Below are 13,454 nucleotides of genomic sequence, written 5' to 3' on the forward strand. Positions count from 1 at the left end.
TTCTGCCTAGGTTTTCATTCCCACTGTTTTGCTTATGGTGTTTTATTGCAAACTAACCCGAGAGCTTCCAAGTTGGGGTGGTTTAAAGTTTGAATGAATGAATGAATGAAATAGTTATCACTGCAAGGGGGAATTAAAAATTCCAAAAGCCGAATCTTGATTTCCCAATAAACTGCATACACCGCAGTGGCCGAAATGCTTTTCTGGCCGCATCGTCCCTCCTTTCCAGAAATTTAACTTCTTCCAGGGTGTCCATCGGTGACTCTGCCACTTCCAATTTCTCCTTTGTGCCAAGGGATGTCTGGCCACAAACGTCATTGAGATTCTTCTCACGGACAAGGGAAAAAACACTGAATGAAAGGAAAGTTTGTCCCCGCTGAACACGAAGGAGTTTCCCAGCAAGTTGACCAGGAAGAGCTTTGGAGACCCTCAATCTTTCTCGCTGCACGTCTGGGCCAAGTTGATGTCCACTGGATTCTTAACTAAAATCTGCAGTTTGCCTCTGGAGTTTAGTAGAATTGATGCCACTCTGCTTGTCTGCAAAGAATTGGGTCAGTTTGATTGGGTCTCTGAAGAAAGAACTGTAGCAGGACAAAAGAGGCCAGAAATAAAGGAATCAGGTAAAATAATGCCTGGAGAAATTGTTTTTTTTTTCCTTAAAAGATGGAAGCTGCGTTGTATAGGTGCTTGTTTAGAAATAAGGATGTCAGGACTGTAACACATCAAACAGATAATACCTTTTTTTTAAAAGAAAAAATTCAAAAGACTAGGGAAAAAGTTTTGACCCACATCTTGTTTGTTTGAGTTGCACTCGGGCATAGCAAGAAGGTTTTGTCCTTCTGGAATGGCAACTTCTTGGCAACTTTTTTTGAGTTATCTTTTGACAAATTGAAGATAAAATAATTCAATGGGCTAAAATATAGGAATGCATGAATGTGTTTTCTATAACACCAGTAAAGATTGGGCTGAAACAGAATGGGGAGGGTAAGCCAAATTTTGAAATAGAGAATAAGTGCAGCTTTTTGTACGAAAGGAAAATGACATTCCAAAAAAGATACAGAGTTGCAAAACTTGCTATTGGGAAAAATAAAGATTTTTCTGTATTCTTTTGTTTGCAAAGAATAATTTCCCTTGTGAAAAAAAGAGTAAATGCTGATGTGCTAAACTCATTTATCTATAGAACTTGCTTGGGAGAATATCGCTCTATGTTTCTACCCTGCTTTTAGATAAAAAATACTGCCTGCTGCGATTTGTCTTTTCAGAACTTTGAGCTTCTGCAAACTACTAACCACCAGGGTTTAAAGGGAGTTTTAAATTTTCCTTCCTTTCACAGAAATTTCTCAGAAGCCTAGAGCATCGGAAAAGAGTCTGGAATGAGTCTGGAAAAAGATTCAGGTAAATGAATATCGGGATGAATTTTAATTGGTTTATTTATGATACATTGAAGTAGATTGAAGATGGAACTAAATCTCCTTTTGGGACAATGATGCATGAATTTCTTTCTATCTTGCATATTGCTCCCACCCCGAGGAGTCTGAACATGATTGTTTTCCTTGCAGATGTTTCATTGCCAAGCTAGGTAATATCGTCAGTGTCAGAAGTGAATGGGGTTCTTGCGTTTCCTTCTAGCACTGATGATGTTACTTACTTGGGTAATGAAATGTCTACCAGAAAACAACCAAGCTCAGAGAGCCCCAAGGGCCCCACGCTTCAACCCTGAGCTATGAATATTCTCCTTTATTGACTCCTGTTCTGTTCTATAAATCAGTAAAATCAGAATCAGGATTACGATACAGAAAGATTGTTTATGGACAAAAACAAGTTTTAGAGGAAAGAGGAAAGTTGTCTGTTTTAGCCTCCTTGCAAATACCTATTTGGTCCCAATGAAAAAAGTGGAGCTAATACAGATGGAACTTGGGAGGGTTTTTCATCTCCAAATGTCAGCATCATCTGCTCTTGTTTCCTAGCTCCTCTCTGGATCACAAGAGTAGACGGGCAGGTGAAGCTGCGAAAAGACCCCACCTGCTCACAAGCACCGATGACAGTTCACCAGATGTTCCTAGAATCTCTAGAGAAATACAAGTCTCTCAATGCATTAGCCAGCAAAAAGGAGGGGAAATGGGAAAAAATTACTTTTTCTGAGTATTACCACCTTTCTCGGAAAGCAGCCAAGAGCTTCCTGAAGGTAAATTTTGGATTTTTATATCAAATACCTAGACTGTGGTCTTTGGGATGACTGAGACTTATTTAATGATGTGCAAATACCTGTTCAATTTTATCTTTACATTAAGAATAAACTATACAGGTATTTTTGCAAGTGTTTTATAAAGAATATTTCAGCAGGATCTTGTGGCGGCCTTTCACTTAACCAATTCTGGGCATATAGCCCCTTCCTTGGTAGAGGACAGGAAGGCCTGGAGGAACGTTGTCCATAGGGTTGCGATGGGTCGGACATGACTTCACAGCTAACAACAACAACAAGTCCCTTCCTGGTTTTCCTCCTCCTCCTCCTTTTCAGCAATTGCAAAGATATTCAAGCCCTGATAATTTGGCCCTTCCCTTCCTCATGAAGCCACAGCTGTTTTGATAAGTGAAGACAGCAGCCAATGCTCTTCTTTTTATTTTGACTAAGTAAGGCAAATAATCTTTAAACAGCAAGAAATTACATGGTCTTTAGAAAAGCGACAACAAGCAGCTAAAATCAGAGACCCAACATGAAAGTTGGCATGGGTAACAATTCTGTGCTAAATGGCCTAGAAATTATGCCTGCCAAGCTAAATGAGAAAAGGGGGGGGGGAAGGAGAAATTAGCAAAGTTCACATCTCAGTGGGGGAAAAAGCACTTTCTCTTTCTTTCTAAAAATGTTGACTGTATTGTTCCTTTTTTCCCCAAGCTTGGCCTTGAACGATTCCACAGTGTTGCGATTCTGGGTTTTAATTCTACAGAGTGGTTCATTTCGGCCGTAGGAGCTGTTTTTGCCGGGTAAGATTGGAAATGTCCTTCTTAGGAAGATTGACACAAATAAGCTGAGAGAAGATGGGCTGAGGTAACTACTGGTTTAGTTGGGGCTCCCCTCTTGGCCAGGTTCACTGCAGGTGAGGAGAGCTGGAGAGGTGTCAGCAGGTCCAGAGGTCAACAAGTTACAAGTTATTGGGTGTTTCTCACAAGCAAGATGCATTAAATGCAAGGGATTGTTGAAAAGTTAAGTCTGCAAGTTGTCCACAAGTCTTGATGATTGTATGGAAATGTCCATCAAGTTTTCGTAAGTGAATTGCCACTGACTTCTCTCAGTCTAGATCAGTGTTTCTCAGCCTTGACTACTTGAAGATGTGTGGACTTCAACTCCCAGAATTCCCTAGCTGGCTGTCTGGGGAATTTTGAGAGTTGAAGTTCATACATCTTCAAGCAGCCAAAGTTGAGAAACACTGGTTTAGATTATAGTCTGGGATTTCTAGCTAGTTTCCCATCCAAACACCCAGTTTCAGTCCTGCTTTTCAGCAGAATTTTAAAAAAATTCCGTGAACTCCTATAATTGTCATAAGACCTTGGTTTTCAAGCTGGGAAATATTAACTCACTTGTGTGATTTGACGTGCTTGTCATTAAAAGGAAAATTTTATTTCCACTCACCTTCCACAACAGTGGCATTGTGACCGGGATCTACACCACCAGTTCTCCAGAGGCTTGTCATTATATTGCTCATGACTGCAGAGCTAATATTGTAGTGGTGGAAAACCAGAAGCAGTTGGACAAGATAATACAGGTAAGGAACTTGCTGCTAGAATTCAACCTGTTTGAGAATGTCAGCTTGACTTTATTTATATCTATTTGTTTGTGAATTTATTTGCTGGGCTTACATTTGTTGATTTGTTAGATTTACGTCCCACATTTTGCTGCTCCAATCAATGTCAGCTTAGAGCAGTTCATATTACAGATTTGAAACTTACTTCAAGACTCAATAAAATTGGCTGTAAAGGGTTAACCTGGACTGTACTCAGTTGTGAAACAAACCCAGGTTTGTACATTACTAAACTGGAAGATGGTTTCTTTACTTTTGGCTTACGGTGTCAAGTGAACTCAGGCATTGTGGTTAGTTAACTGCCATTTATAACTTAAATGTTAAATATAGAGCAAGCTTTAGAACTCGTTCCACAATTCCTTTTCTGCAATGTGTAAAACACACTGGACAATATTCTCTAAGCTTATAAATATAATGCAGAAATGAAGCTTTTATCATTTTAATCTTTTTGGCTTATATGGTAATATTCATCCGTCTGATTTCTTTTAAGTCCAGTTGGAATGTTACATTTTTTGTTCCAGTATAGCATTATCCATAATACAAGTAAGACTTTAAAAAAAATCTTAAACTTTATACAGATCTGGGATCGTCTACCATACTTAAAAGCTGTTGTGATGTATAAAGATTGTGTGTCTGAGAAACATCCCAATTTGTATACGGTATGTAAAATCATGATAAATCAAGTAATTCATCCATTTTAGTTGCCTTGTTAGTTTTAATTCCATTCTCCCTCCCCATTGCTGGGATTTCTGTAGATGGTGAAAAACAGTTGCAAGAGGAAATATTAATACTAGAACAAGACAGAAAAGGCGAAAATGTCTGCAATACCTGGTTGAGCGTATGCATAGTGCTTAAACATCAAAAGATTCTCTTATGAATTATGAAACATGGAGATGCTTAAACACATTTTATTGGCTAAGAAATCATGGTCTCTGTCCCCAACATGTAAGGCTGTCCTTCCCTGCCCTTTGCATTCACCAGAGGGACAGTATCCTAGTAATGGAGAAAGGATTTCTTCCCAGACATGTTGACACTTCATGCTGACACTTCACACTTTGTCATCCTGACTGCCACTGTCCTTCGAAGTGTTAATGGGTGTGCTCCCAGTTGCCGGGGTGCTGTTTCTTGGCCAGCTCTTGCCTCAGTGTCAGGTTTCCAGTTCTGTAGATGTTTCTGTTCTAAAACTCTGGGGTAGGACCCAAAAAAACAATAGGAGGAAACTCACAGTAGCCTTCCTCAAATGGTTCAAATGGCATGTGTGATGTGTCCTGTAGCTGCTCGTTTGGTGCATTTACCCAGTAAAAGCTTCCTTAGATTGCTCGTTCAAGGAGAGAACAAGTCCTTTGAAGATCCATCAAGAAGCCTTGTAGTTCTTCCCTGTCATATCTCTAATTTTCACGATTTCTAGTACCTTTAATGTCCTTGGGTGCAAAGGGAGGGAAGTTTATGCACTGGAATACTGTTTTTAAAAATAAATAAATAAATCTAGAATCAAAAAATCCACTTAGTAGAGCAGGATGCAAAATTAGAAAGGTGGGTGGACAATAATTGAACTTACAATCCATCCCTACAAAAATCTATTCCAACTTTCCCTCCAAGTGTTATTACTTTAGCAGCCTATTTGACAAATTATATGCGTCCTGCGTAACATAAGCAGGGGTTTAGACTCCTGAGCCCAACTGGGGTACCCAATGGAAATTAAATGGACTTACTTCAGAGCAAGCCTATGCGTGGCACGGCCGTATCAATAGTGTATTGCAAAAGCCTTTAATGCGCTATAGAAAGATAAGCATGCCTGGTGAAAATAAACACAGGAAGATTAAAAGCTGTATTGTGATGAAGACTTGGGCATCATAGGGACCTTCCTCTCTGTCCTGTAGATGGATGAATTCATGGAGTTGGGAAACGAAATTCCAGATGGACAACTTGACGCTATCATCAATTCCCAAGAGGCAAACCAATGTTGTGTCCTGATCTACACCTCTGGAACGACAGGGAAGCCCAAAGGGGTCATGCTGAGCCATGACAATGTAGGTATTCTAGCTGTGTCCGCATCCATAAATGTTAACGACAGCAAATTAGAAACTAAAACTAAACCCTCGTAGCAAAATTAATGCAAGAGTACAATGATAATTCCTGTATGTGATCAATTTTGCATGGAGGTTTTATTAAGGTTTGAAATATGGGGATTAAAATATACAGAAAGTAATCTACAATTAAGAAAAAGATCTAAATGCTGACATGCCTAAAAAAACGGCACTAGAACAAAGTTCATATTTCTTCTGGAAGTCAAAAGGTAGTAGAGAAACGAAAGAGGCATTTTTGGCTTGGTTTTTCCATGCAATGGATGTAGTGAAATAAATGCTGGCCATTGATTTAGTGTCGGGATAACACAGAAAAGTGCATTTTTAGTACAACAGAGAGATTGTAATACAACAAAGGGCCATATTTCTACTTCTCCCTAGCCAGGGCCTAAATGTGCCCTGCCAACAGCCTCGTCTTTTTGCCAGCTCGGGAGTGAAAGAGATTCCTCTGTCCTTGGCTGAACTGGTATAAATCATGTTTTCTCTTTTATTCCAATGCTGCAAAGGCATCTCATCACGCTGGAGAGAGGTCAGGGGACTGGGAAGCGAGACAGCTGTAGCAGGAGAGAGATTGGCCCTGGAAACGGAGAAAACCCCGCCAGAGATTTTGGCTGTCTCACAGAAGGCTGGAGAGCACTTCAGGTTGACAGTGGAGGGACATTCCTTAGTCACGTCCGGTGGAAGAAAGGTCTTTTGCAGCTGGGGTCTCCAACCTTGGCAGCTTTAAGACTTGTGGACTTCAATTCCCAGAATTCCCCAGCCAGGATGGGTTGAAAGGGACTTTGGAGGTCTTCCAGTCCAACCTCTCCTTGAGCAGGAAACCCTATACCATTCCTGGCAAATGGCTGTTCATCCCTTCTTAAAAACCTCCAGTGAGGCAGCACCCACCACTTTTGGAGATGGTTCAAAGCCCAGTAGAGATGATCTTATTGACAGAAGAGAATATTTGTGTTCTCTCCTTGTTGAGTTGGTCTTGTCCAAATAGAACAAAACAAAACTATTCATGGATAAGAGTTGAAGTTGGTGACCAGTAATGACTTCTTCTCTGTGTAAGTTCGAGCTTGTCAGCTGGCTGTTCCTGATTTCCATATGTAAGAAGTCTATTTTTATTATCTCCCTCACTGTGGAAGGCATCTGTTGTTGTCCCTTTTATTAAAAGATGATCCACTTTAAAGGGTGATCAAATTCTGCCCAAGAATTTGGCCACCTTGGCGCTGCTTTGATGACGCAGAACGGCATATTTGGATGTGGAGGAGACAGTATTATTTACTGATTTGATGTCTGTCCCTGTTCTTGTTGATCTCTGTTGTAAGTCGAGGACTTCCTGTACAGTTCTGGGTTTAATGGTTTCCTAACAGCTACCAGGAGGGGGCTAGTCAGATCCTGGGGGGAGGCTGAAACTTTTTACTGCAGAAGGGTGCCCCTAATTCTCAACCTTTGCAGGAGTCCAGTGAATTACCACGGTTGATGATGTCTGAAGCTCTTAAGGCCATGATTCTCAACCACTTGAAGAAGTATGGACTTCAACTCCCAGAATTCCCCGGCCAGCATGGAGGTTTTCCAGAAGACATTGGACAACCATTTGTCCAGAATAGGATAAGGGGGTTGGACTAGATGACCTCCAAGGTCCTTTCCAACCCTATAATTCCAGGAGGGATGTTTCTACCAACATAGAGCAAATTCTATTCTACAGCCCAGTCAGCTGGAGAGATCTGCAGTCAGAAATCCAAAAAGTTAGTATAAAGTTGAGGATAAATTCATGGAGGAAAGCTTAGGCAAAGCCTTTACGTAGGACGGATTCTGCACAGCTCATTTGCGCTCAGTGGGTTTGCAGCAGACAGGATGTAAAAAAAGTACGGAGAGGCAGAAGGGAAGATGAGCTTCATGCTATTATGAAACAGCAGCTACCATCTAGGAGAGTTTTACTTATTTTGTTCATTAAACAAATGTATGTAACCGCCCAACAGACACATAGGGTGGTTCCAAGTGACTTACAAAATTCTTTGGAAGGAAAAATGCTGAAGGGAGCTGACGTGACCAGGGGAATTAAAAAACAAACAAAACCAAGACCCTTGGTTCAGGGCATTAATTCTTTGCAATTTCTTTTTTAAACATCTGGACAGGTTACCTGGACATCTGCCCACGCCAGTCGAGCAGGAGACATGCAACCAGCTGAAATCCAGCAGGAAAAGATTGTCAGTTATCTGCCACTGAGCCACGTTGCTGGGCAGATGTATGATCTCTGGACTGGGATCAAGTGGGGCGAAGAGGTTTATTTCGCACAACCGGATGCCTTGAAGGTCTTTCCGCGGGGCTTGGGGGCCACAACTTTATTTTCCACATAGTTCTCCATCTTCCATAAGATGCATTCTGTACTTTTCAGCAGGATAGGGCGAGAGATCCTTTGGGGACTCCCTTAGAGAAATAATAAGGGAAAAGTAGGGTGGGTATACATGATAGGTGACAATCTGATTTATCTCATCAGCAGTTTTAATTAATCAGTCCCAATCATGGGAAGATTCGTTACCAATAGAGCATTTGTAGCTCAGGGTTGAAGTGTGGGGTCCTTAGTGCTCACTGAGCTTAGTGGTTTTCTTCTTTCATAATCCAACTAGGTAACAACATCAGTGGGAGGAGGAGGAGGAGGAGGAGGAGGAGGAGGAGGAGGAGGAGGAGGAGGAGGAGGAGGAGGAGTCCTCGGTGCTCTCTGAGCTTGGTTGTTTCCTTGCAAACATTTCGTTACCCATATTCATTGCTTGAAGGGCGTGAGATTTTCTCTCTAATCTGACCTGTTGACTAGGGAGTTGGCATGGAGTGGGCATCCCTGGTCTCTTGAAACTTAGCCTTCCCTCCCAATCTCCCCTCTTTGGCCTTCACAGGGAAGCTTGGTTGAGGTCCTCAGAGAAGCATTGCCCACTTCTCAAATGGGAGTACCCCGCGTGTGGGAGAAGATGATGGAGAAGATCAAAGAGGTGTCTTCTCAGACTGGATTGCTGAAGAGGAAGGCACTATCTTGGGCCATGTCAGCCACTTTGGAACAAAACCTAAGCTGCTCAAATAGGTGGGTAGCCTAGGGACCTGTTTTGGGGGAAAGGATTAACTATTACAAAGCACAAACAGCAAGGAAAAATACACCCCTCGTCTTGTGTTTCCTAATCTTAGCTGCTTCAAGATGAGTGGACTTTATCTCCCAGAATTCCCCAGCTGGCTTCCCCAGCCAGGTCCACTCATCTTAAAGCAGTCAAGGTTAGAAAACACTGCCTTCACTGAAGCCGTGCCTTGCATTCGATGTTCCAGTCTAGCTGCAGATCTTGGCAGCTCCAAAAAGGCTTCAGTTTTGTGCAGGATAACTTGCAAAGCTTCGTGGCGTAAATGGCCTCCTGCAAACCACTTTGTTTTCTCGGGCACATCTGACGTCCTTTCCTTGGAGGACCAGACAGGCAAAACGCAGTGGTCATTTGTGAACGTGTTCCTGAAACAACACCAAGTTGGCACGAATGGGTTTGTTTGGGATCGCTGTTTGTCCTCCTCTCCGTCCACGTCGCATCGCCTTGAGTCTCTTTTTTTCTGCATGGCGACAAGGGTCACTCGGCTCCTCCCCGTCTCACCTTGGACCTTTTGTATCTTTGTAGGGACTCAAAGCCCTTCTGGATGAGGTTGGTGGACTCTCTGCTCCTGGCGAAGATCCGCTGGGCACTGGGCCTTTCCCAGTGCCAGAAGCATTTCTCCGGGGGTGCCCCTCTCCCTGTGGAAGTCTCCCACTTCTTCCTTGGCCTGAACATCCCCATTTATGAAGGGTACGGGATGAGCGAAACCTCCGGTCCCTTTTGCTTATCTGGGCCACACGTTTATCGTCCCAACAGGTAAAGTCCGGCCTATTCTCCTTAAGAACCCCCACCAAAGAAACCTTGAAATTTAGGCTGCAAGTGGCAAGAGACTGGGTTGGGGGCATCTCCAAAGATAAGCATGGGAAAAGGTATTTGGGATGATTTCCCTGCCATCACTGGCATCTACACTCTGTGTGTGTGTGTGAAATGTAGCTTCACACAAAATTGTGAGAGTTCGGTCCTTTACATCCGACTACTGGGCTACCCTCTGCAGTTAAAGACTGCGCAGCTGCATTTTTACAATGTGTGAAGCTTAGTTTTCCTTATGCCTGAGCTTATTTGTGCTTAGCATACTGGCAAATAAAAGCATTGGTATGATTTAGTAACTCTGTTAAGCCCACTGAAATCCCAGGCTTTATTTGGAATTCCTTGGAGACTCGAGCAGTCTTTCTCAACCTTGGCAACTTGAAGAGGTGTGGGCTTCAACTCCCAGAATTCCGCAGCCACACCTGGGGCATTGAAGTCCACACCTCTTCAAGTGGCCACGGTTGAGAAACGTTGCTCTGAAGCAAGATTGGAGAAAAGGCAGTCCTGCTTTCCCATATATCTAAGACCATTTTTCCTTGGAGGTATTGGGGACAATTTCATAATGTATCTGGAAGCTGTTGAGTGCCAAAGCAGCAATATTTAAAAAATCAAGCAAATGTACAATTGCAATTTAAATAAAAAAACTGTGGGTCTGGTCTGGTCTTTTCTAGCCATCCTTATGGCAACTCCAGGCCGCTGCAGAAAAAGGCAATGCTCACACCTTCTGAGCGTGGTGTTGAAACTCTTGTTTCTTCTGTACATCCTTTCCTTGCAGCTGTGGCAAGGTTGTCCCAGGCTGCCTTGTTAAGATAGTGAACAAAGACGAGCACGGCAACGGGGAGATTTGCTTTTGGGGACGGACCGTCTTCATGGGCTATTTGAACATGGAGGACAAGACCAGGGAAGTGATTGACCAAGATGGCTGGTTGCACTCTGGAGATCTTGGAAAGATGGATAAGGATGGATTTGTTTATGTCACCGGAAGAATTAAAGGTGGTGCCTTCTTTGGTGTATTTTGTAGAGCCTGAAGTTCTCCAGATGTTTTAGATGGCAATTTCCATACTTCTTTCCCATGGGCCAGACTGGATGAAGCTTTGGTCTCAAACATCTGGAGAGTGCCTTGCCCAACTTCATTTCCTTTCAGCTGTCTGGGTTGTTAAATACTCAGGTGCTTCTCCCCAATACTTTAGTACCAAATTTCAAGCTCCATCATTGATGGAGGCTGCCCTCTTTCGGCCATCTTGCAGAAGTTTCCAAAGAATCTCTTGGCATTCCTTGAGGCCAACATTCCTTGTTGTGGAGGGATTCTTGCTTGATGGAAGTGCTTAGGTTTCAACTAAATCGGACAACTAGCAGCAAGAGCTACATTGTACTTCCTAAAATTCAGGATAGTCTTTGCTGAAGTAGATAATGTTGGTTGAGGTGGATTGGGCAGTTTCTTGTACATAGGACGGCCAAGAGATTCTTTCATGAGAGCATAGCAAGCCTTCAGTTTAACAGACGGGTTAAATTTTGCATGCAACTGATCGATTTTCCATCTGGATACAAGTCTGCTGTATGCAAAGTCACCAGGCTGAAGCATTCACATTTAATTTTACACACTTTTTTACTGCTTTACGTGTTTATCTCTCGATCTGGACGAAATCTGTGCTCATTCACGCCATTTGCCTAGCACGCTGATTGATGCAAATGATATCATGATTCAGTTGACAGTGTTTGCTATTTGAATGGACATTTGGCGAGGAGGGGGGTGGAAAGGATACCCCCTGCACTAGTTCATTAAATTGAGCTTTCACTGAAAATGCCAAAGGGGTCATAGAGAAGTATTTGCAAGGAGGCTAGTCCATCTTCCCCAGATGGAAGCCTAGGCTAACAATGAGATGTATTTTTGAGCTGAGCGTTGGTGTTCTGTATTCTTAGAGCTGATTATTACAGCTGGGGGTGAGAATATCCCCCCAATCCCGCTGGAAGAAGCTGTCAAGAAGGAGCTGCCACTTGTTAGCAACGCTGTATTGATTGGCGATCGGAAGAAGTTCTTGTCCATGCTGCTGACCTTAAAGGTACATGATGAAAATAGGTTTGAGGCTGGTTGATCCTCGGATGCGTATTTGAAACGTGGGCCTTTTCCTCTTTCGTGGCTGCCTTGATGAGATGAGCAATCTCACCCCGTTTTGGATTCACACGACGTCTTGGACTAAAGTCCAGCCAACTGGACTAGGGTCACCCAACACTCAACCCACCGAAGCTTAGGTTTTGTTAAATGTGCGACCACTCAGTTTTGGTTTGTCACGGTTAAAGGTGTGGCGTGTAATTTGTTGTCGTCAGTGTACAGTGGATCCTGATACATCGGAACCCACTGACTACCTGACCCAGGAAGCCAGAGACTTCTGCCAAAAAGCTGGAAGCAAAGCCACACGGGTGTCTGAAATTGTGCAGACGAGAGACCACGCTGTTTACCGGGCTGTGCAAGATGGCATTGACCGCATCAACGGGCGCGCCCTCAGCAACCCTCAGCGCATTCAGAAGTGGGCCATTTTAGGAAAAGATTTTTCCATTTCCGGGGGAGAATTTGGTGAGTTTACGGTGAATATTTTGTGTGTGTGTGTGTGTGTGTGTGTATGTATGGGGCTATATCCCATTCTGAGCTGGAGATGTAGATTGTAGGGAAGGCGACTGCTTTCTGAAGCAGAGAATAAACTCCCACAAATTGCAGAAAATTAAATTCAAGCTCTTTCTCCTGGGTGTGGAACCTCTTAAATCTTGGGTCCTCAAACTTGGCCACTTTAAGACTTGTGGACTTCAACTCCCAGAATTCCCTAGCCAGCCATGGCTGAGTTTGAGGACCCCTGACTTAAGTGATACACAACCTGAATTAAGATCTATCATTTTTCATTCTTTCCCCAAGCATACTCCTAATGACCAATTCCGTTCCCTTTTAGGTCCATCAATGAAATTAAAGCGGCAAACCGTGATTGAGAAGTACCAAAAGGATATTGAAGCTTTTTACAAAGATTGAAGTTGACTTGCCTAAGCTCTGTCAGGACAAGAAATCTCGCCAGCTTCCCTTGTAGAGAATTAACTGTTCCTATGCAAACATTACACTGGAAATGTAGGGAGTTTTTGCAGTTGGGGTGGAAAGCATCTACTCAAGTGCTACTTTCACTTTAGCATCCAGAAAGACCTAGTCAGCACTCCCAAATACATTCCAATTAAGCTGTCCCTCGAAAATGCTTTTAAATCAAACTGTATCTTGATTTATTCAGAATTCCCCCAGGAAATATTCAATTGCATGGAGAAAAGTAATTTTTAAGCCAGATCTGGGGGGGAAAAACACGTCAAATGATAAAAGCATTTTGTAAAACAAAAACTGGCTAAAAATCTTTAGGGGCACCCTCAAACGTACCCATGAAACTCTCTGCAATGAGCCATAATTGTTTCAGACACTGCTGTTGTTTTTACTGCCATGTTCCACGTGGCTCTACGTAGATTATTTTATTCAGCAAGACTTTTCCACGATTCCAGATGATTTTTTTCCTCCAGCCTTAGTAGTTTTCATTGAGAAATTTGAAGACTTTCCATGATTCATGACAAAGCTTTTTACCCCAATACCTTGCTTAGACTTAATGTCCTTCCTGGAATCAGACTGGGATCTTGCAGAG

The 13,454-nt window shown here is 42.8% G+C and overlaps 1 protein-coding gene across 1 annotated transcript; it reads left to right on the plus strand.

Annotated features, from left to right (window-relative positions):
* The first annotated feature begins 1,330 nt into the window (after positions 1 to 1,330).
* Positions 1,331 to 13,394, plus strand: ACSBG1 (acyl-CoA synthetase bubblegum family member 1). The gene is made up of 13 exons (XM_081337776.1): positions 1,331 to 1,395; positions 1,968 to 2,185; positions 2,894 to 2,982; positions 3,641 to 3,761; positions 4,376 to 4,456; positions 5,678 to 5,827; positions 8,005 to 8,181; positions 8,761 to 8,942; positions 9,514 to 9,744; positions 10,571 to 10,788; positions 11,716 to 11,855; positions 12,121 to 12,367; positions 12,735 to 13,394. Exons 1-13 carry the CDS (start codon positions 1,374 to 1,376, stop codon positions 12,809 to 12,811), a joined length of 1,953 nt encoding a protein of 650 aa, XP_081193902.1. The 5' UTR covers positions 1,331 to 1,373; the 3' UTR covers positions 12,812 to 13,394.
* The last annotated feature ends 60 nt before the right edge of the window (positions 13,395 to 13,454 follow it).

This window comes from Vipera berus, assembly GCF_964194415.1.
Source record: "Vipera berus genome assembly, chromosome: 12".
In the NCBI taxonomy this organism is placed as follows: Eukaryota; Metazoa; Chordata; class Lepidosauria; order Squamata; family Viperidae; genus Vipera; species Vipera berus.